This window comes from Musca domestica, unplaced genomic scaffold (genome assembly GCF_030504385.1).
Source record: "Musca domestica strain aabys unplaced genomic scaffold, Musca_domestica.polishedcontigs.V.1.1 35, whole genome shotgun sequence".
In the NCBI taxonomy this organism is placed as follows: domain Eukaryota; kingdom Metazoa; phylum Arthropoda; class Insecta; order Diptera; family Muscidae; genus Musca; species Musca domestica.
Window position 1 is genome coordinate 1,997,445 of NW_026712315.1, and position 25,329 is coordinate 2,022,773.

At 32.0% G+C, this 25,329-nt stretch overlaps 1 protein-coding gene across 4 annotated transcripts in view; it reads right to left on the bottom strand.

Annotated features, from left to right (window-relative positions):
* LOC101895370 (syndecan) overlaps positions 1–25,329 on the bottom strand; it is a 577,194-nt gene that overhangs the window by 36,799 nt on the left and 515,066 nt on the right. Inside the window, exons 4-5 of one of the 4 annotated variants that reach the window (XM_059125753.1) lie at positions 3,819–4,107; positions 2,580–3,176 (exon numbers count right to left, since the gene is read on the bottom strand). In XM_059125753.1, the coding sequence (XP_058981736.1) occupies positions 2,580–3,176; positions 3,819–4,107 (886 nt within the window). The remainder of the gene's footprint in view (positions 1–2,579; positions 3,177–3,818; positions 4,108–25,329) is intronic. The other 3 variants (XM_059125754.1, XM_059125755.1, XM_059125756.1) reach the window with 3 other exon arrangements.

Genomic DNA, 25,329 nt, shown 5'->3' on the forward strand with positions numbered 1-25,329 from the left:
ATATTACAAAAAATATGGCTAAGATAAAACATAAAAAGGCGGATAAAAAATGGAATTCGGAAATGGATTTCTTATTTATTTTTGTAAAGTACTTGGCAAATGGTCCTAAAAAGTCGAGGTTAAAATTTCTTGCAAATATATTCTATAATAGAATAGAATTATATATATTGAATTATGAAATCGATTTTTTTGTACTAATTTTTGTAAGGTCCTTGATATATGGTGGCAAGGTTAAACCTATTTGCAAAAAAAAAAAAATCTATAAAAATCTAGCTAAGAATGAGTCAGTCCTTCACACTATCGGTTGTAAATATCTACGTTTAAAACGAATTGCCCTTGAAAATAAACTCTATAATTTTTAAATCACTTTAAAATCTAAAACAAGTAAAAAAACAGCTAAGTTCGGCCGGGCCGAACTTTTAATACCCTCCACCATTTTCAAGGAAATTGAAAATTTTAAAAAAAAATCCGAAAACTACCAATTAAATGAAAATTGTTGTATGTGGACCATACGAAGACATGGACCTGCAAGGAAATTTTTTGTCTGTAGTGTCCAATACGAACTTCAAATGCGCAATTCGAAATAATTCCGGTAAATAATGTCGCTAAAATCATGACAATACCGAATATCAAGTGGTGCCGTTATATGGGGGCTATACGAAGATCTCAACCTGCATACAACATTTTTTTTCCATTGGTGGTAGTACCCATTAGTATTTTCCAGTATGAAATTTGAAATAATTCCGGTAAATAATATCGCTAAAATCATTAAAATACCGAATATCGGGAGGTACCGAAGACGTAGACATGTACATGTAGTACCCATTACGAAATTCAAATACGAAATTCGAAATAATTCCGGTAAATAATGTCGCTAACTTGAAATACGAAAAAGAAATACCGAATATCGGGAGGTATATCATGGGGGCTATACGAAGACGTGGACCCGCATTCGATTTTTTTTGCCATTGGTCGCAGTACCCATTAAGATCTTCCAATACGAAATTTGAAATTATTCCGGTTAATAATGGTGCTGAAGTCATCAAAATGTCGAATATAGGGAGGTAACGTTATATGAGGGCTATACGAAGACTTGGACCTGAATACAACAATTTTTGTCATAGGCTGTAGTATCCATTACGAACTTCAAATACGAAATTCGAAATAATTCCGGTAAATAATGTCGCTAAAATCATGAAAATACCGAGAGGTACCCTTATATGGGGGCTATACGAAAACGTGGACCGACATGGCCCATTTACGAACCTAACCTACTCAATGGTAAGCTATGCATGTATGCAAGCCTTCTATCTCAATTCGTTCGAAAGATAGCGTAATTATAACACACAGACAGACGGACGGACATCGCTCGATCGTCTTAGAATTTTACGCTGATCCAGAATATATATACTTTGTGGGGTCTATTATGAATATTTCGAGGAGTCACAAACCGAATGGATTGTGGAGGGCATAAAAGTATTGATTTTTCTTGAAAATATATTTTTTAAATTTTTAAATCGCGATTTTCAAAAATTCCAAAAAAAAAAAATATTTTCAATAATTTCAAAAATATTTTTTATAATTCCCGACTTATGCACTTAAAGTAAATGAGTTTCACTTCCAAACTTTAAAAAAAAATTTTTTGGAGCAAAATAGAGTCATCCTTTCTCTTTCTGTGCAGTAAAATATTTTTTTTAATGTTTTGTGAGGTAGGTACCAGAAGGAATGGACTATCTCCGAACTCGATCAATGTTTGATAATAATATTACGATGTATCAAGTTTGGACCAAATTGGAGGCGCTCTTCGTGATTTATCATGTGCACCAGCCATACAGACAGACGGACGGACGAACATCGCTAGATCGACTCCAAATGTTCTGAAACGGATTTGGTCCAAAGAGACCTAGGGTCAAACATTTTTATTTCGGTGAGACACGTTTTAGCCGTATCAAATAATATAGCCATATAGCTGAGGACGTCTAAGACGTCCTTTAAAATATATTTATAAATAGTCCTGGAAAAATTATATTTTTTTAAATCCACGTTCTCTTTAGTCCTTGAAGGTATATTTTTGGAAATCCATTTCCCCGTTGGTTTATAAAAATAATATTTTTAAAATTTAATTTTTTTAAAGAAAATAATTTTGGAAATCCTCATCGTTGCATTTCCTTGAAAAAAAAAAAATTAAAACGTCCTTGCGGACTCTTCAATAAAATTTTTTTACATCCTCCTCTCAGACAGTACTAGAGGAGAATATTTAGAAGGACAAAAATTAATGTTCCTTGATTGATATTCCTCAAAATAATAATTGATCCTCCAAACAATTGATCCTTTTCGAATTCCATTTTGTTATCCATTGATTGAAACCAAAAAACAAAAACAGGTGCAACAAATAAAGCCAATGTAACAGAAATCAATTTGCAAAACAAAAGCTAGAACTACAAAATAAAAAAGGGCATAACATAAAACCAAAAAAGATAAGGGAGAACAAGGAAGAAAACAAAAGCAAACAACAGAAATAACATATAAACAATAAGAATAAGAATAATTAAAGTAAAAAAGAAAGGAAATACACTGACGTCGTTTATCGGTGGTGGTGGTGGTCGAGGTGGAGGTGGATGATGAAGATGATGAATCGGTATCGGTGGGATCGGTAATATCGGTATAGATGGGGCTGTTTTCATCGTCCTCCTCTTTCGTGTTGCTGTCATCGTAATCTTGGTCATCCTTGTCGTCCTCCTCATCGATATTATCATCATCGTGGTTGCCATTGTTATTGCGGCCATGTTCAATGTCTTGTCCAGCATCAACATCAATTTCACCAAAATCGTCCTCATCTTCAAATTTGGGACTCGGTTTATGTACATCGATGGGTTTCGATTTGTCCAGGATATCATGGTAACGGGGTTTGATTATGTCATGGTCATCGGCATCGGCATCCTCATCATCATCATCGTCGCCGGTGTGATCGTCGTCATCATCGACATTGCTGTCAATGAGACCGCCATCACCGCTGTGATGTAGCAGGGGACCGCCTTCCTCCTCATCCAGATCGCCATCCAAATCGAAATCATCGCCATCGCTGTGATGATGCGGGGGAGTTCCGCCAGGTGGTTGAACTTTGCCAATTGTTGAGGTGGTTGTGGTGGTGCTTGTGGCTGGGTTTTGATTTTTGTCTAAGGAAAAGGGAATAATATGGGTAGTGTTGTTGTTTGTTTTGTTGTGTAATAGGTTGTTGTTGGTGGTGGTAGTGTTAGAGTTGGTGTTGTATACGGGCAACGTGGTGGTGGTGGAGGTGGTGGCGGCAGTTGAGGTCAAAATTGGGGGGATTAGTTCGTTAGGGGTCACGGTTGTTGTTGGGGTTAGTAGAGGTGATTTTTGTGTGGCAATGGGAATGATGGTTGTGGTAGTGGCGTTGGTCATAATGGGATCAAACAATGAAATAGAGGAATTAAATTGTTTATTATGATTATTTGTTTCTAATGATTGAATGATTGATTGATTGATTTGGTTTCGATATGATTGAAGATGAGTTGTAGGAAAAAAAATGAAAATAATGTATTTTGTTTTTTTTTTTTACAGAAAAGAGATGAGAAAATAAAAAAAAAAAAATAAAAAATCGTAAAATAAAAAAAATATCATTGTAGTGAAATCAAAAACATGGCTAAATCACATTTAGGCCAAAAGAAGTAAAAAATTTAAAAATTTTCAAGAAAAATCAAAATAAGTGGCTCATAGACAATAAGAAAGTGCAAAAGTTGATAGAGAGAGAGAAAAATTTGTACAAAATTCTCTACAAATGAGCGACAAGTCATTACCAATCGTATTGGAGCCACCTGCTGACCCAGAGCCAACAGAACTGATGATGCCTGTGTTTGAGATGCCGCTACCAATGTTCGTGCCACTGGATGTCTGATGATGACTATTCTGATTGTTATTTCTACTTGTGGTTATGAAATCGTTGTCATCGATTTGCTTATTTATATTTGATTTACCGGTTTGAGTGTGCGTGTGCGAGTGATGGTGGTAATCGCTGTCGGAATCCTCGTCATCGGGACCAAAGCCGGAGCCAGAGAAATCGTGATCTTTCTCTAAATCATCGTGGGGCTGCAAAGAGCGAGAGAGAGAGAGTGAAAAAATAAACAATTTAAAATAATTGTAAAAAAATAATAACTAGCATGGAAATATAAAACTTAATTCCTTTTCGTAATTGTTATTGTTTCTATTCTTCCCCCCAAATTAAACCATAAAGCGGATTCCATATTGCAGCCATTACTTGGGGAGTCATCATATACGGCAAATGTTAACACAACATGGTTAGCAGAGTATGGTGTTAATTGCCTCGTAAATCTTAAGGCTATGGCTTGGTTAGGATGCCAACACACATACACACATGTGTAAACAATTGTGAAACTTAAATCTAACTAACAACCAGAGGTCATATTGCAGCAGCCAAACAACAATTAGGTGGTGTGCTATGGTCATAGAAAAGGACAGTGGAGCAAAAAGGTGACAAGCAAAATGTTGGACTTTTAGGTAAATTTATATGTTCGCAAGATAATTATTAAAAATCCTCTGGAATGGATTTTGCAAGAGGTTCAGTTTTGAAATTCAAACCAAAAGTGTACGAAAAGTACTAAAATGTACTAAAAACAAGTAAAAAAGTATCGGTAGGTTTTGCCGACAGATGTATACCCTCACCCTCTATGGAGTGGGTTTTGAAAGAATGGGTCAATATTGTCAATTTCGTATCGGACCTACATAAATATTATTATAGCAGATGGATATAGCAATTGCAAAGAATCACTTAGTTGTTTCGCAATTTATGACAGATAAAAATATTGAAAATTGTGTCCCTTTGTGGGTGAGGTACCAGAAGGTGTTCGCAGATATATAGGATCATCTTCATAACGGAGCTGATGTGAGCAAAAATGTTTGTATGTGTGAAATTTGAAAAGAGTTTGATCCTTATTTCGCTTTCTTTGAGCGTTATGTTTTTCAAAATTAGATTATTGGTTCCCTTTCTGTGCAGAAAATATATATTTTCAAAATTTCGACCATTTGTGGGATTTGGTCAGATATACTCCATTTGGACAGATATACTCCATCTTAACAACAGACCTTGGGCTAATAAAATGATGAATGATAAAATGAAGGATGTGTGAAATTTGAAGACAATCGGACTCTTCCATTGCATTTTTTGAGAGTTGTAATTATTCAAAATTTTGACCATTTGTGGGGGAGGTACTTCAAGGAGTGAACCGATATTGTCCATTTTCACACCTAACGTAGAACTGATGCAAATATTAGGATTTGCAAAGTGAGAGCAAAATCGGATCATCCTTTCTCTTTTTGTGCAAAAAATATATTTTTTTGCAAATTTCGACCTTTTGTGGGGGAGGTACCAGAAGGAGTGGACCGATGTTGCTCATCTTAACACCAGACCTTGGGTTAATATAAGTATTGGGATGTGTGAAATTTGAAGACAATCGGACTCTTACATCACATTTTATGAGAGTTGTAATTATTGAAAATTTTGAATATTTGTGGGGGAGGTACTTGATGTAGTGGACCGATATTGTCCATTTTCACACCTGGCCTAGCACTGACGCAAATATTAGGATTTGCAAAGTTGGAGCAAAATCGGATTATCCTTTGTCTTTCTGTGCAAAGAATATTTTTTATGCAAATTCCGACCTTTTGTGTGGGAGGTACCAGAAGGAGTGGACCGATGTTGCTCATCTTAACACCAGACCTTGGGTTAATATAAATATTGGGATGTGTGAAATTTGAAGACAATCGGACTCTTACATCACATTTTATGAGAGTTGTAATTATTGAAAATTTTGACTATTTGTGGGGGAGGTACTTGATGTAGTGGACCGATATTGTCCATTTTCACACCTGGCCTAGCACTGACGCAAATATTAGGATTTGCAAAGTGAGAGCAAAATCGGATTATCCTTTCTCTTTTTGTGCAAAAAATATATTTTTTTGCAAATTTCGACCTTTTGTGGGGGAGTTACCAAAAGGAGTGGACCGATGTTGCTCATCTTAACACCAGACCTTGGGTTAATATAAATATTGGGATGTGTGAAATTTGAAGACAATCGGACTCTTACATCACATTTTATGAGAGTTGTAATTATTGAAAATTTTGACTATTTGTGGGGGAGGTACTTGAAGTAGTGGACCGATATTGTCCATTTTCACACCTGGCCTAGCTCTGACGCAAATATTAGGATTTGCAAAGTTGGAGCAAAAGTCGGATTATCCTTTCTCTATCTGTGCAAAGAATATTTTTTATGCAAATTCCGACCTTTTGTGTGGGAGGTACCAGAAGGAGTGGTCCGATATTACCCATCTCCGAACTCGATCTAAGTTTGACAAAAATATTACGATGTACCAAGTTTGGACCAAATCGGATACTCCCTTCGAGAGTTATCGTGCGCACCAGCCAGCCAGACAGACAGACGGACTTACGGACGGACGGACGGACATCGCTAGATCGACTCCAAATTTTTTGAAACGCATTTGGTCCAAAGAGACCTATGGTCTTAAACCGTTATTTCGACTAGGCACATTTTGATCGTATCAAATGATATATACCCTCTATAGCCATATATTTTCCATTTTCGAACATGACCTAGAACTGAAGCAGTTATTAGGATTTGCAAAGTGTGTGCAAAATCGGACAATCCTTTCTCTTTCTGTGCAAAAAAATATTTTCTTTGAAAATTTAGACATTTTGTGGGGAAGGTATCTTCTGCGAAATCGATATAAGTTTGATAATAATATTGCATCGTTCCAGGTTTGGATAAAATCGGATACTTGCTTCGAGGGTTATTGTGTGCACCAGACAGACGAACATCGCTAGATCGGCTCCAAATGTTCTGAAGCGAATTTGGTCCAAAGGGACCTAGGGTGTAAAATCGTTATTTCGATGAGGCACGTTTATGATATATCTCTCAGATATGATATATCTCTAGCCATATGGCTGAGGGTATAATTAAATATTCTGTATTGGACAAACGAAATGAGCTAGAATTGTGAAATTTGGAATGAGAGTCTCTGATGGAGTTCAGGATAGATGTACCAAAGGGTTTTTCTAAGATGGTACCTTTTGGCATTATGTGAACGAAATTTGAATTGAAATTGAAATTTGGTATGAGAATCAATCCTTGGAAATTGGATTGATGTACGGCGGTGGTTTTGGAAATATTTACAAATTGTGCGAACCGTACTAAATTTGAAAAAGTTTGGTGAACTGGTGAAGCTGGTATTTAGAAATTTTTTATTGGGCTCAATGTTGGTGGTTGGTTTGTGATAAAGAGGTGATTTTGTAAATGTGTACTACAAGTGCACGAAAAGTACTAAATAGTACTGTATTTGGTACAATGTGGTAAAAGGATGAACAGATAGTATTCGAAATTTTAAGTTTGGTAAATTTTATTTTTGCTAAATTTGGTATTAGGCCGTGTGTAATCTGGACGTATGTCTGTGGTTTCGGAAATGTGTACTATAATTGTACGAAAAGTACTAACTGGTACTATATTTGGTATTGGGTGAACATATAGTGTTTGAAATCTGAAATTTGGTGTTGGCGTCGCTGTTCGCTGTGTGTAGCCGTAGCACATGGAGGTAATTTCGCAAATGTGTACTATAATTGCACGAAAAGTACTGAATGGTACTTTATTTGGCATTGGGTGAGGGAATAGAACTGAAATCATTAAAATTGGTATTTAGATTACCTATGGTATCTGCGTTTGAGATTTGGCAGTGGTTTTGGGAATGCGTCGTATATTTGAACGAAAAGTAATAAATAGTACTAAATGTGTGGTACTGGGTGAAGATGTTGGGCTGGAGTCCTGAAATTTAATATGGATGTCTCTGGTTAACATAAGAATATGGTTTTGGATATGCGTACTAAAATTGAACGAAAAGTAGTACCATAAATTTGGTATTGGGTGAAGGGCTAAAGAAAAGATTCTGAAATTTGGTTTTTCGATAACTTTTGGTATCTGAGGTTGAGATTGAGAGGGGTTTGAAAGTACGTACTATAATTGTACGAAAAGTACTAAATGGTACAATATTAGGTATTGAGTAAAGAGATAGTGATAAAATTCTGAAAATTTATATTCAGATTGCTGGTGGTATCTGTGTTTGAGATTTGGCGGTGGTTTGGAAGTGCATCCTATATTTGTACGAAAAAGGGAAGGGAATTTGTACGAAGGCATATAGCTGGAGTACCCAAATTTGTTTCTCCGCTGGTAGCTGGAATTAAGATATAGAAATGGTTTTGGAAATGAGTACCAAAATCGTACAATGTACTAAAAGTACTAAATGTGGTTTTGGCTGAAGGAATAGAATCCTGAAATTTGATATGAGTGTTGCTGTGGTGGCACGAAAAGTGCGGTACTAAATTTTGTATTGGGTGAGGGTATAGAGCTGGAATTCTGAAATTTGATATGGAGGGCACTGTTGGTACATTGTTTTGAGAGACGAAGGTGGATTCGGAAGTGCGTACTATGTTTGTTGGGGAAATACTAAATTGTACCAAATTGTTCGCAAGTTATGAGATATATAAGTATTGACAATTGTGACCCTTTGCGGGAGGGGTACCAAAAGGGGTGCGACCATATCCATCATTTTCTTCACAATAGGCGTTGTGCTAGTGAAAATAATACTGGAATGCGTGAAATTTGAAGGAAATCGAATGCTTATTTCAAATTTTATGAGCGTTTTTGGAATTTTCAAATTTTTTAATAGTTTTGGAGGGAGGTACCAGAAGGAGTGGACGGACACCCATCACCTTCACAGCAGAACTTGTGTCAAAAGAAATAAGGGAATTTGTGAAGTTTAAGCCGAATCATATGCCTATTTCTACTTTTATGAGCATTTGGGTTATTCTAAATTTTGACCTTTTAGTGGGGGAGGTACCATAAGAAGTAGTCCGATATATTTCCTCTTCACGCCTTACCTTGTGTTAGTAGAAATATTGAGATGTGCCAAATTTGAAGAGAATCGGCTGCTTATTCCCCTTTTTAAGTAAATTTAATATTCAAAACTATGACTCTGTGTGGGGGAGGTACCAGAACGAGTGGGCCGATATTATCCATTTTCACACCTGACCTAGCACTAATACAAACATTGGGATTTGCAAAACTTGAACAAAATTCGATAATCCTTTTATGGATAATCCTCTTGGATTTTTCGATGAACATTGTAATGTTCGGGGAGGAACAAGAAAGAGTGGACCGATATTGCCCATCTTCGAAATCGATCTAAGTTTAATAAAAATATTACGAGAGTTATCGTACGCACCAGCCAACCAGACAGACAGAAGGACACAGACAGGTTATGAAATCGTTGCCATCGATTTGCTTATTTATATTTGATTTACCGGTTTGAGTGTGCGTGTGCGAGTGATGGTGGTAATCGCTGTCGGAATCCCCCACCCCTAGATCGACTCCAAATGTCCTGAAACGGATTTGTTGGTATCCAAAGAGATCTAGGGTCTAAAACCATTATTTCGTTGAGGTACGTTGTGGCCGTATCAAATGACATATACCCCCTGTAGCCATATAGCTCAGGGTATTATTAGGGTACCCCTATCATATGAGGGAAAATAAGTGTACTACTACTCTTAATCATGAGGAGGACAAATCTAAATACCTCGGACCATGGTCTTCTAACAGTTATGTATTAGAAGTTCAAAACTATATCTCAATCAGTTACAAAGCTTTAACCTGGCCTACGTCCCAATCCGCAATTACAGACAATGAGCCCTGTTTCTGGGCGTTATTAAACTTGAGGAAATCTTTGTCAATGTTGTTTTCTAATGTTTTTCCCCCTTTTGTTTTATTTTGTCCCACTGTCATGGAATTATTTCAAATTCACACCAACGACTAAAGCTAATGTAGCGAAAAAAGGCATTAAGGATACCACGAAGCAAAACATTTTGCCGCTCCGGCAGGAAGAACAAAGAATGGAGTCATAGAAGCGGAGAAGTAATTAAAGGTTGTTAAAATGAACTATAACATCAATGTGTTGTTGGCATTTGTGGCAATTAAAAAATGTGTAGGGCAACAACAATCAATGGAATCGGAATTGACCATGGGAGGTCATGGATGAAATTCCAATGCTGGAGAGAAATTTTCAATAAAAAATGCTGACTAAAATCAAATTTGTTTCATGTCGACTTTTTTTTATAAAAAAGTACAAGTAGAAGAAAAGAGGGAAACAACTCTTAAAGGCATACTGTCTACATCTTCGGCAAAAGTCGTAGGTCCACATTTAGTTAAAACAAAGATTTTGTTACAATTCCCTTTCAAATATGCTATGCTAAAAGTAATATTCTTCTTCCTGCATAACTTTTAAAAATCCCCTTAACAGATTTGCTTGCATTGCTGACAATATGTAAATACGCTAGGCCCATTAAAATTCACAGCATACATTAGGCGTAGGACTGTCATAAAACATATCAATTTTAAAGCTTTTATGCTCAACCACAGTTTCAAAACATCTAACTGTATGTGGGTGTCTTCCCACAGGCTCAGAAGGCGTACAAGGGTATGGCAGAACGGGTTGGCGTAAAAAATCAATTGAGAAAAGTGATTATACGCCACATTTAAAAAAAACCATGGCATTTTTTATACCATTCGTTCCATTTGTTCGTTCGCTCGTTCGTTAATGGCTGTAGAACATGTTCAAATGGCGTGAAACACATTTCCGGTTTAGACGATTTAACGCTATGTAAATGTACGTGACCATTTTCGCGTACATACCTATGTGTGTGTGCGCGTGTATGGAGGTATATGTCTGAATGCATGTATGGTAGTTAGGTAGGTAGATATGGATGCCTAAGTGCATGCAGTGTTAGATTGTCATTATTCGAGGGAACAGCATGTGCAGAAAAATAGTCTTAATACGGTTGGATGCCATTTGCAGGAGGAAGAACTATTCTGGATGGTAGGTAGGTGAAATGACATTCCTGGGTTTGGGGAACATATTTAAAGAGTTATATTCTAATGGATTATGGTGGGGAGTTGAATATCCAGATTTTCAACTGCATAATTTTTTTTATAAATTTCAATATGGAGATATGCAGAACATTTGTCACAAACAAATTTAGAATTTCAGAGTGGTTGGATAGCTTGAAATTTAATTTTTTAAAAATTACTGGAGCAGTTTATTCTTAAATTCATAAAACTTCATAAAATAAAATTACTGGAAAACCTTGAAGAAAATACACCTAAAATATATTTTTTACTTCATAAAAAAATTAAAAATCTACTCTTAAATAACCAAATGCTTTCGATTGTCGATATTTTGAAATTTCTTAGAAAATCCATTTTTGGAGCCTTCGACTGTTGTTGAAAATATATCCCATCAAAATCTAAATTCGTAACTCCGATAGCCATATCTTATCTTCAAAATCTACGTTTTTAGCATAGGTCGTTTTGTAGTCTGTTGGTCCTTGAATAAATCACGTTTAGACTTGTAGGCCTATTGAGTAACTGCTATCGATTGAAAAATATGTTTTTTATTTTATTAATTTATTTATTTTATTTATTTTTTTCAAAATTATCCTTAGGCCTTTAAACGTGGATTTTTTAATATGGATTTCTAAAGAAATTTGGAAAATTATCTGTAGGACCTTAAACGTGATTTTTTTTAAAGAAATTTTCAAAATTATCCTTAGCCCTTGAAAGTGATTTTTAAGGAAATTTTCAAAAATATCCTTAGACCCTTAAACGTGGATTTTTTAAATAAATTTTCAAAATCATCCTTAGGCCCTTAAACGTGGATTTCTAAAGAAATTCTGAAAATTATTCTTAGGCCCTTAAACGTGGATTTCTAAAGAAATTCTGAAAATTATTCTTAGGCCCTTAAACGTGGATTTTTTAAAGAGATTTGCAAAGTATTCTTCGGCCCTTAAACGTATATTATTTAAAAAAATCTTCCAAAATATCCTTGGACACTTAAACGTGGATTTTTTAAAAGAAATTTGCAAAATTATCCTTGGGCACTTAAACGTGGATTTTTTTAAAGAAATTTTCAAAATTATCCTTGGGCACTTAAACGTGGATTTTTTTAAAGAAATTTTCAAAATTATCCTTGGGCACTTAAACGTGGATTTTTTTAAAGAAATTTTCAAAGTTATCTTTGGGCACTTAAACGTGGATTTTTTTAAAGAAATTTTCAAAATTATCCTTAGGTCCTATTTTAAAGAAATTTTCAAAATCATCTTTAGGCCCTTAAACATGGGTTTGTTTAAGAAAATTTTTAAACTTTATCTTTAGGTCTTTAAACGTGGATATTTTTAAAGAAATTTTCAAAATTATCCTTAGGCCCTTAAAATTGGATATTTAAAGAAATTTTCAAATATATACTTAGGCCCTTAAACTTGGATTTTTTAAAGAAATTTACAAAACTATCCTTATGTGTTAAAAAATGTGGATTTTTTAGAAAATTTCAAAAGAAATTTTTTAAAGAAAATCCCTAATTTATTCCGATGTCATTAAACGTGGATTTTTTAAAGCAAATTTCAAATTTATTATCCTTTGGCCCTTAAACGTGGATTTTTAAAGCAAATTTCAAATTTATTATCCTTTGGCCCTTAAACGTGGATTTTTAAAGAAAATTTCAAACTAATTCCGAGACCATTAAACGTGGATTTTTTAAAGAAAATTTCAAATTTATTCCGAGGCCATTAAACGTGGATTTTTTAAAGAAAATTTCAAATTTATTCCGAGGCCATTAAACGTGGATTTTTTAAAGAAAATTTCAAATTTATTCCGAGGCCATTAAACGTGGATTTTTAAAAAAAAAATTTCAAATTTATTCCGAGGCCATTAAACGTGGATTTTTAAAAAAAAAATTCAAATTTATTCCGAGGCCATTAAACGTGGATTTTTTAAAGAAATTTTGAGAATTATCCTTAGGACCTTAAGCGTGATTTTTTTAAAGAAGTTTTGTTAATTATCCTTAGGCCCTTAAAACTGAATTCCTTAAAGAAATTTTGAAAATTATGCTTTTGCCCTTAAAACTTAGTTCTTTAAAGATATTTTCAAAATTATGCTTTGGCCCTTAAACGTGGGTTTTTTTAAAGAAATTCCCAAATATATCCTTAAGCCCTTAAACGTGGATTTTTAAAGAAATTTCCAAATATATCCTTAGGCCTTTAAACGTGGATTTTTTAAAGAAAATTTCAAATTTATTCCGAGGCCATTAAACGCAGATTTCTAAAGAAATTTTGAGAATTATTCTTAGGACCTTAAGCGTGATTTTTTTAAAGAAATTTTGAGAATTATCCTTAGGACCTTAAGCGTGATTTTTTTAAAGAAATTTTGAGAATTATCCTTAGGACCTTAAGCGTTATTTTTTTAAAGAAATTTTGAGAATTATCCTTATGCCCTTAAAACTGAATTCTTTAAAGAAATTTTCAAAATTATGCTTTGGAAATTTTCGAAATATCCTTAGGTTCTTAAGCGTGGATTTCAAAGTAATTTTCAAATGTGGATTTTTTAAAGAAATCTTCAAAATCATCCTTAGGCCCTTAAATGTGGATTTTTAAAATTATCCTTAGGCCCTTAAACTTGGATTTTTTAAAGAGATTTTTAAAATTATTCTTAGGCCCTTAAAACTGATTTTTTTTTTAAAGAAAATTTTCAAATATATATTCATAGGTCCTTAATTTTGGATTTTGTTAAAGAAATTTTCAAAATTATCCTTAGGCCTTCAAATGTGGATTTTTTAAAGAAATCTTCAAAATCATCCTTAGGCCCTTAAATGTGGATTTTTAAAATTATCCTTAGGCCCTTAAACTTGGATTTTTCGAAGAGATTTTTAAAATTATTCTTAGGCCCTTAAAACTGAATTTTTTAAAGAAAATTTTCAAATATATATTCATAGGTCCTTAATTTTGGATTTTGTTAAAGAAATTTTCAAAATTATCCTTAGGCCTTTAAATGTGGATTTTTTAAAGAAATTTTCAAAATCACTTTAGACCTTTAATTGTAGATTTTTTTTAAGAAAATTTCAAAATCATCCTTAGGTCTTTAAATCTTTTTTTTTTAAATTTCAAAATCATCCTTAGGCCCTTAAATGTGGATTTTTTAAAGAAATTTTCAAAATCTTTCTTAGGCCCTTAAATGTGGATTTTTTAAAGAAATTTTCAAAACCCTTCTTAGGCCCTTAAAAGTGGATTTCTTAAAGAAATTTTTAAAATTTATCTTTAGGCCTTAAACGTGGGTTTTTAAATAAGATTTCAAAATTGTCCTTAGACCCTTCAACGTATATTCTTTAAATAAATTTTCCAAAATATCCTTAGACCCTCAAACGTGTTTTTTTTTTAAAGAAATGTTCAAAATTATCCTTACTTCATATTTTTTAAACACAACAAAACGAATCTTGGTCATATGACCGTAAAGCCATAATGCCGTTATCCTTTGTTATTTTCTTGCTTTATATTTTGATTTTTTTTCATCCTAAGCAAAATAAACGAAACAATAGAACAATACAAAACACAATGGAACACGAAACGCAAGTTGGAGGGTGGGGGGACGAGGTAGGACAAAAGCTAAACACAAACCAAACAAGACCAGAACAATTGGGGTTAAGGTAAAAACAATTGTGTCTATTACTATGCTAACATTGTTGTTGTTGTAGTTGTTGTTGTTCTTCTTCTTTTTTGTTTAAGTTATACCTGCTGCCTTGGAATTGTTCGTTATGGTGGGCTTTGTTTTGTAAAACAAAACAGAAAACCGAGCCAACGAAAGAATAAAACGACGCCTAAAAGTATGCAGCAGTACTCGCATGAAGCATAAAACTTTATTGTTCCCATTTCGGTGTTGATATAAGAGACTACCTGAAAAAAGTGGAGAGTGAATGTGTGTATGTGTATGCATCCATGTGTGTAAGGGCTGTTGGGGCAACACACGTATACGTATTCACAAATACACACACTCGTACCCATTAACATATAAATGTGTTTGTTGCTTGCATAAATTTGTTGTTGGCTTTTTCTTTCTTTTGTTTTTGGATGACAATTTTTCGAGTTCCATACAAAACGACATAAATTTAGTATGTCTTTTTTGTATTTATGTTAGTGTATCTGTATTTAATTGCTGGCTCTTGTGTTTATGTCGTTGTGTTCTTTTTTTTCTCCCGTAGAACTTTAAGATTTATTTTATTGGTTTTCAAAAGTGCCCACTCAATTTGCAATAATAATTGTTGTTGTTGTTCTTTGTCCTTTTTATGGTTATTTGGAAAAAATATATTTTCCTTTCCAGAAGTGAAGTTGATTTTAGAAAAGAAAGTTTTTGTATTGATTAGAAATATGGTCATATGGCTACTGGTGTTTATGAATAGAAGAGAGAAAACAAATGGTTCCTGAAAGTATGCATTGGTATAGGTATTATTTTTGCAATAATTAAGATTTTTGTGGTTAGAATAATATTTGTTTGAACTAAATTATTCCTAGAAATATTAGAAGTTTTCCTAAGTCATATAGAAATTTTAGAGAAAAGTTTATTCGATAAAGAAGAGTATAAATTTTATGAAGCCTAAAAATAGGCAATCATTATTTTTAAAATCATGATTGGGCTTTGGATTGGAATACTATTCAAGGAGATGAAGCTAAACCAAGGCTTCCAAGCGAGGATTTTTTATAAAAAAATAAAGGCTTTCTTTAGGCGGGTATTTTTCAAAGATTTTTTTAACAACAAAGAAGAACTTTTTAAAGACCTGATTTTGAAAAACGTGGAAAAAATTAGGTTTGTGGGAATAACAGTCCTGGAAAATGTGTTATTAAAATGTCACGGTTTTTTAACTCTTGAAAATACAAACAACTCCTCGACAGGGTCCGCAAAAGATGATTTTTTAAGAAATTTTCAAAGTAAGCATTGTGTTCCTGAACGTGAATTCTTAAAAAAAATTTCAAATTTATTTCTAGACACAATGGTATGAACATTTGAAAAAATATTTGAAAGCCTTCTTTAAGCCAAAACAGAGGGGGTTTTAGACTTTTTAAGTACAATCAGAAGACCTTAGAGGCGTGTATTTTTAAAGATTTTTGAAAAGGGAATTCCAACCCTTCAAGAGTGGATTTTTTAAAGTGTTTTTAAAATAAACCCCAATGCTCTCAACGGTAGATTTTTAGAGAATTGTCAAAAGCCAATTCAAGGCCCTCAGCTGTGAAAATCTCCGGATACCAATCTGTTGGACTCTTGTGTCTGGAGTACCGTGGTAAGCAAGGTTAGCACCAAAAATATCAAAGTGTCGATCACCTCAAGCAAGCGCTTCGCCGGGAATGGGACAAAATACCGCAGAGCAACATTCGGTCAGCGTATGACGGTTTCATTGGCCATTTGAAGGCCATATTCGTGTCAAATGTGACCAATTCGAACAAATCTAAACTAAATTTTAAAATTGTATGCTATTTTCGAAATTTTTTGCTTTTTTTCAATAAAATTTAAAAAAAAAATAAAAAATATGGCGTTTGACCTTGTTGCAGTTTTTTATCTTAGCCTGTACATACACTAGGACATGGATTTATAAGAGAAAAGTTTAGCCACCTACAGACCCTAAAACGTGGATTTGTTAAATAAATTTTTAAGCCACCCACAAAAAACCTGAATTTTTTTTAAATTGGAGACAGACCTTACGACGTGGATTTTTTTAAAGAAAGTTTGAAAGACATAGACCGACCCTAAAACGTGGACTTTTTAAAGAAAGCCATCAAAAGATACTAAATCGTGGAATTTTGTAAAGAACGTTTTTAGACCAGCTACAGAATCTTAAATCATGGATTAAAAAAAAATAATAAAATGCATCAACAGACCCTAAAATATGTATTTAAAAAAAAAAAAAAATTATAGCCACCTACAGTCCCTAAATTATGGATTTTTTAAGCCACCTACAGATCCTTAAATCGTTAATTTTCTAAAGTAATGTTTACAGCCTTTAACAGACCCCAAAACACGATTTTTTAAAGAAGTGTTAAAAAACCGATCAATGTCCCAAAAGCATGGACTCCTTAAAGAAATTCTTAGGCATATCTAGGCTGCAAAATAGATTACGTGGATTTTTTAATGAATTTTCAAAATTATCCTTAGGTCCTTAAACGTGGATTTTTTATAGAAAATTTATAATTTATTTCCTGGCCTTTAAACCTGGATTTTTTAAATAAAATTGCAGAATCATCGTCAAACTCTTAAACTTGGATTTTTCAAAGATATTTTTAAAATTAGCCTTAAAAGAAAATGTTCATATTATTTCTTCAATTAATCTTGGATTTTTTTTTTTTTTCAATAAAATTTTAAATTATTTTTTCGGCCTTAAACGAGCATTTTTTTTTAAGAAATTTCAAATTATTTCTCCAGTTAAAGAAAAATTTTAAGGTTTCAATAGTAGTGTAGATGTCCTAAAACGTGGTTTTTAAAACAAAAATATGTAAACGCCAATGCGTGGACATTTTAACGAAATTTTTAAAGTCTATCTGGGCCACAAGATTTTTTCAGAAATTTCAAAATTCTAAGTAAAGGTCAAAAGCTTGCATTATTCGAGATTTTTTTTTTTAAATTATGTTGAACCTTTTAATTATAGTCTTTTTTTTGACAAATTGTCGAGGATTTTTAAAGTAATTTTTATTAGCCAATCCGAAGTCCTATAATGTGGATTTTGTAAATAGATTTGTAAATTTCTATATAAAACAAGTAAGCAAAGGCTATAGTACCCTACAACTCTACAGTATGTTCGAAACCCAATTATATCCACATCCATTTTGGAAGATTTCGTTTTTGAAATAATGTCAAAGAACCCCGCCCAGATTTTACACTTAGTTTTTTGACCCGTAGAACTTGGCCATATTTACGCACTCCGTAGTGTTGTTAAGTAATCAAAAAAAAATTTCACACGAAAGCTGTGGTCCATTTTACAGTCATCCAAAATGCTAGACTTCTTCCCTGTCTTTAACTCTCTTCTGATGCGAAATTCCGTGTCAATTAGTTTTCAATTGTGGTCTATAGAGCGACTACAAAATTAGAAAAAAATTAAAATGTACATCTTAAGAACAATAGGCTTTAATTATGATCCTAACCCTACCCCCATGCAAAATTTCGTGAGGATCGGACGATAATTGCGATATGTATAAAACACCCCCACAAAAATTTAGAAAATTTACAATTCAAAACTGTAAGTCAAATTGAAAAAATCGCATGCGATAAAAAATATGACAATAATTGGAAAATAATCGACAAAAGATATTCACTTTTTTATAGGTATATTTTCCCGCGATTTTCTTAGATATTATGGTTATTTCGAATTGATGGGAAAATTGATTGTGAAAATCGGCCGAGCCGTTTTTGATTTATAAGCAGAATAAATAAGATCAATTCTTTTACATATATATTGTACCTATTTTGCTATATATCCGATTTCTTGGCTATTAGCATCACTGTCAGAAGATCAGAAGTGATCTTTTAATGTATTTGTGATTTGGCTGGGTTTGAAAATATTCGCGGTTTAGTGGAAATTTTCCTATTTTAGGTAGGTTTCTGCCCACTCTAACTTCATGTAAATTTTCGCGTCGTTTGGTTCATAATTGTGGCCTATAGAGCAACTGCCAAATCAGGATTTTTTCGGTTTTTGGTCTATTTCAACCCCCAAATATCGTGTGATCATTTCCATAAACAATAGGGTTCTATTCTGACCCTAACCCCACCTCCATTTTCAATTTCGTGAGGATCGGTGTATAATTGCGACCTGTAGCTTGATTACAAATTAACATGGACAGACGGACGGAAAGACATGCATAGTTATATCGACTCAGCTCGGCGTGCTAGGAAGATCCATATGTACTTTCCTATGTGGGAAACCAATATTTCGAGGTGTTACATAATTTTTGGCCCACTCAAACTTATAACACCCCCAACACATTGTGTTGTAGGGTATAAAAAATGCAACAAAGTCAAACGCCATATTATTGCATTTTTTTGTTAAATTTTATTTAATGAAAGCAGAAAATGTTGGAAATATTATCAAATTTTAGAATATGTTTAGATTTGTTCGAATTAGTCACCTTTGGCACGAATTATGGCCTTAAAACGGCTAATGAAACCATCACACTCATCATCATCATCACCCTGCGGTATTTTGGCCCATTTCCGGCGAAGTGCTTGCTTGAGGTGATAATAATAATAATAATAACAATAATAATAATAATAGTAATAGTAATAATAATAATAATAATAATAATAATAATAATAATATAATAATAATAATAATAATAATAATAATAATAATAATAATAATAATATAATAATAATAATAATAATATAATAATAATAATAATAATATAATAATAATAATAATAATAATAATAATAATAATAATAATAATAATAATAATAATAATAATAATAATAATAATAATATAATAATAATAATAATATAATAATAATAATAATAATATAATAATAATAATAATAATAATAATAATAATAATAATAATAATAATAATAATAATAATAATAATAATAATAATAATAATAATAATATAATAATAATAATAATATATAATAATAATAATAATAATAATAATAATAATAATAATAATAATAATATATAATAATAATAATAATAATAATAATAATAATAATAATAATAATAATAATAATAATAATAATAATAATAATAATAATAATATAATATAATAATAATAATATAATAATAATAATAATAATAATAATATAATAATAATAACAATAATAATACTAATAATAATAATAATAATAATATAATAATAATAATATAATAATAATAATAATAATAATAATAATAATAACAATAATAATACTAATAATAATAATAATAATATTTTATATTATAATATAATAACCAATTTTTGTCCCAAAAACGTGGATTTTTTTAAATAAAATTTTTTGTCGGAACCAATTTTTGTCGAAACCAATTTTTGTCCTCAAAACGGTGATTTTTTAATAAACATTCTTTAAAGTCATGTCTACCAGATTTTTTTAGAGAAATTTTAAAAGGCCAATTACAGTTCCCTGCTTGGCTCTTTATGTATTAATTTTTTAAAAAAGGTCCGAGGGTTTTTAATTCTTTTTTAAAACCTATCCACAGTTGTGGATTTTTTAAATACATTTTTAAAAGCCAGCATTTTCTGAAACCATTATAAAATTGTAAATTTTTTTTATAATAAATTTGATAAATGTTTTTAAACACAAATGTATTATTTCTCAAAATCAATTACCCTAAAGCCTGTTGGTAACATCAATTTTCAAGATTCAGCAATTGAAAATTGTAAATATTGGATTTTGTGGTTAAGAAAAATTCATTAAAATTTTCCAATTTTTTTTTTTTGTCTTCCTCACTTCGATGGCCATCAGCACCCACGATTCGTCGATATCCAATCCAATAAATACATTTAAAATAATTTACCAAAAGTACTGAGTAAATATTTGTCATGATGACGATGCTGATGGGGTGATGGCTATGGCGTTCGTCGGTTGGTCGGTGTTGGTGCTGCCGATGGTGGAAATGATGATAATAAAAATTGGGTGCGGTTTTAATTTTTTTCCCACAGATCGTTGATGTTGATGGTGTTTTTTTTTTTTTTTGGTTTTGCCTCTGGTTTCCAATTGGATAAACTCTGTTCCGTGGTTTTTTCTATTGAGCAAGTGTGTTTTTTTTTTTCAACTTTCTTCCTTTTTATATATATTTTGTGGTTTGTACTCTGTTTTTGTCGTACTAGCGTAAAATACACTTCTGTTTCGATTATGTGTTTTTTTTTGAGCTTTCATCAGTTTGACAAGGAAGAGGGAGGATAATTGAAATAATTCCCTTTTTCTACTTTCCCATACTTTTCCATCATTTTCATTTCTTTTTTTTTTTTGTTTTTGGTTGCTGTTGTTGTTGTGAAGTAAAGTTTGTCTAAATACACAAAAATAAATAGGCAAACTTTTCTTGTCTCTTGTTTTCCAAAGAAGCGTAGCAAAAAAAAAAAAAAAAGCAAAGTCGGAATTTATCTTTACTAGATTTTTATGTGATTTGAGTTTTAATTTGAAAAGGGTTCTATGCTGCAAGAGTCCTTTCTGGGCATATTTAAGGACCTATGTAGCTCATTAAAAGTTTGTTTGGCAAATCCTTTCAACAGCCATTTCATCTGTCATCCAACTCAAATGGAAAGTTGTTGTTGTAAGTCTCTTCTTGCCATTGTGAACTTGAGTTTGTGAGTTTTCAGTTTGTTGAATTGGCAAATGTTTCCGGAATATCCGTGCTTTGGCTAAGACAAATACGAATATATTTTTGGCATCATTAAATTGTTTTATTTTAAATTTATTTAACAAATAATGCCTTATGATCTGGGCACAAATTCTAAATCTAAAATCTAAATCATGGTTTTTCAAAAAAAAAAAAAAAAAAAAAAAAAAAAAAAAAATCCAGACATTTCTTAACCCCAAAATGTGGATTTTTTAAAGATATTTTGTAAGACTTCTCATAATTTCTGAACAAAAAAAAAAAAAAAAAAAAAAAGAAAAAGAAAAAATATAGGCTGTAGTACCCATCAAGATCTTCAAATACGAAATTTGAAACAATTCCGGCAAATAATGTCGCTAAAATCATAAAAATACCGATTGTCGGAAGGTACCATTATATGGGGGCTATACGAAAACGTGCTCCGACATGAATTACGAACGTAACCTGCCAACTGGCAAAACAGACATGTGTGAAAAATTTTAGCATACTATCTCATTTTATTTTATTTTCATTGAAGGAGGTAACCCTCCATAGAATTATGGAGGGTATTAAAACAAATTTTGATGATATTTTCAAAATCATCTTTGGACCCTAAAACGTGGATTTTTTTTAAAGTTCTACATTAATACCATCCATCTAATAGGCGGCTTTTTAGATAAGGTCATATAAAGGTCATCTTTGAACCCAAAAAAACTGTTTTTTTTTTTTTAATCTGAGTCGATTCCCCGCCCTAAAACTTCGAATTATTAAGATATTTTCAATGCTGTCTATGGACCCTAAACTGTGGACTTTTTAGAGGAACTTTGAAAGCCAGGCTTAGATTCAGAATCGGGAATTTTCAGAGAAAGTTTTTAAAGCAAGTTCTAGATCCTTAATTTTGGATTTCTAAGCAATCCGTAGACCTTTAAATCTAACATTTTAAAGGAGTTTCCAAAATCATGTGTTAGGGTCTATAGGAGACCTTTGAAAATCTTTTTCTAGACCAAAAATTATTTTTTTCGAATTTGTTAAGAATTTTTAGCGGCCTTAAATATTTAATTTTCGAATTTTTCAGGCCCCGAATTGTGGATTTATGAAAATAATTTATGGATCCCCTTCTTCTACTGAATTCTTCAATTTTTGAATTAAGAGCGTTCTTAGAGGCTTTAAATATCAGAATTTTACATAATTTTAGAGCCACCTCCAATTTTCTAATGGATTTATGGATTTTTTAAGATTTGTAAGTCTATCATTAATTTTAAAACTCTTGATTTTTTAAAGATTTTCAGGAGCCATCCTTAAGCTTTTGAAGTGCAATTTGATCTCAAATGGTAGATTTTTAAGAATTTGTGGAGCCTACGAATAGCCTCGTAATCGATGATTTTTTAAGGAATCTTTAGAGCCACACACCTAGACTTCTAATAGCGGAATTTTTAAGTTTTTTTGTGAGGTGCTTTTAGGTATTGTCGAGATTTAAAATAATTTTTGTGCTTTTTAGAAGACTCCCCTGGCTTGATTCTTTAAAGATTTTCAGGAGCCATCCTTAAGCTTTTGAAGTGCTATTTGATCTCAAATGGTAGACTTTTAAGAATTAATGCAGGTTCCGGATAGCCTCGTAATCAATGATTTTTTAAGGCATCTTTAGAGCCACACACCTAGACTTCTAATAGCGGAATTTTTAAGTTTTTTTTTGTGAGGTGCTTTTAGGTATTGTCGAGATTTAAAATAATTTTTCTGCTTTTTAGAAGACTCCCCTGGCTTGATTTTTTAAAGATTTTCAGAAGCCATCCTTAAGCTTTTGAAGTGCTATTTGATCTCAAATGGTTGATTTTTAAGAATTTGTGGAGCCTACGAATAGCCTCGTAATCGATGATTTTTTAAGGAATTTTCAGAGCCACACAGTAGCGGATTTTTTAAGATTTTTTTTGAGGTGATTTTAGGTATTGTCGAGATTTAAAATAATTTTTGTGTTTTTTTGGGAGACTCCCCGGGCTTGATTTTTCTAAAACGCCATTATATTTTTTGAAGGTGCACTTTTTGGTCATAAAATTGATGTTTTCAAAATAATTTTTAGATTTACTTTATGGCCTCAAATCGTTTATTTTTAGAAAAATTTTAATATTTACTTGCAGACCTCAGATTGTGGATTTTTTTTCTGAATAATTCAAGGGCTATGTTTACAACTCAAAGGGATATTACAAATAGTGGATATTACAAAAACAGTTACAGTTACATCTAAATTGTTAATTTTGGGTCTTTTACCGAATTTTGGAGCTACTTTATATTCCACTTTTCCAAAATAATTTTTAAAACGTATTTTTTTATAACCGACTATAAACTTCAAATCTAAGTGAAATCTTAGCATTAATTCAGGAGCTTTTAAATAAATTTTAAAGCCCATCTTTAGAAACAAATTTTGAAATTTTTTTAAAAGATTTTTAGAGTTCATATTAGGAAATTTTAAAATAATATATTATTTATAATATCGTAGATTTAATGAAAATATTTAGGTATCAGATCGAAAGTTTTTAGAGAAATTTTAAAAGAAAATTCTAGAGCTATGTCTAGACCTCCAATCAGGTATTTTTTTATAATCTATATCTGGGTATCAATTCGAAAATGGCTTTGAGCCATTTAAGGATTTCAAATCGTGATAATTGAACAATTTTTGACACATGTGTAGCCCTCACATTGCGGTTGTTTTTAATATTTGGGAATATCTCTAGGTCTCAATTATTGAATTTTCAATAGAGTTTTCAGATTCTTTTCAAGACGATCATTTTTATGGTCCCTAAGTCGAGTGCCTTAATTGTCTTAATGCAATTTGGCATATCAATGATTTCAAGAGCAAAATATTTCGTTAAGCCTTTGCTAACATTCTCAGACTAAACCTCTCTACAGACATTTTTAATAATCTCCTTAAATTCAGCAAATCAACCCCTTTCTGCCCCCTTTCAGCATTTTAAAAGCCCTAAACATGTAATAAATTTATCCAACCCCAAAGTTGCCATGTTTTTTTTCTTGAACATTTAATTAAATGCCGAAATTCATGCATTTAATTTCAGTGGTATTTTGAAGGCCACCACATCTCAAAGCATAATCCGGGCTAACGAAGTGGGTACTTTATTTTACACTTAAGAAATCTTTGGTGGGGGAGATATTTTAAAAGAAATTTCGAATAATAAAAAAAAAAAAAATAACACAAGAATAACCCTTGCCAAGAAGTTAAGTGGAATTAACATAATTTTTTTAAATTATGAAAAAATAATTATTTTTCTGTTTCTGTATTTAAAAAGGGGTAAGGGGGCTTGATGTGGCTCTGGCAAATGCTTGACGCATAAATTATATGTCGAATTGAAGAGGGATAAGTTAATTGGGGATTTGCAAGAAAAGAATACATATAAACGAAAGAGGGTAGGGAGTTAAATTGTGCGGAATGAAATTTCCAATTAAAATATACATTTTAAGAAAAAAATTGAGGGCAAAAGGAAATAGAGTGTCAAGGTGCAGGAATGTATAATTATTTGAAGGAATCATTTTTGCTGTGACAGATTAGATTTGAAAGTCGTCGACTTCGGAGATTAGAGACAAAAACAAAAATGTTGTTATTTACTTTGAGAACTTCAATAGTCAACATGATGAATTAAATGAGATTTTATTGGTAAGATTGGTTTGTAGCATTCCCAGCTCTGCATTTTCTGTAATTTACCTTGTCAAATTTTAAGGCATAAAAATAAGTTCCCATCTCCGATTTTGTATGTATACAATGGATTTATGAATATAGATTTTTACAAGGAGATGTTGTCAAACGTATAAATTTGTGTAAACATATGATTACATGACTTTACCTTCACGGGTCTACCATGGTTGGGAGTATGATTGTCGATACTCATAGGACCAAAGGGTCATATGAAAATAATATAAATACTATAATTTAAATTTATTCTAGATTTTAAGTTTTTATACCGTCAGGCCTATGGCTACAGAGGGCATGAGACCAAACGTGTCTCATTGAAATAGCGGTTTTAGACTCGCTATTTGGTCTCTTTGGACCAAATCCGTTTCA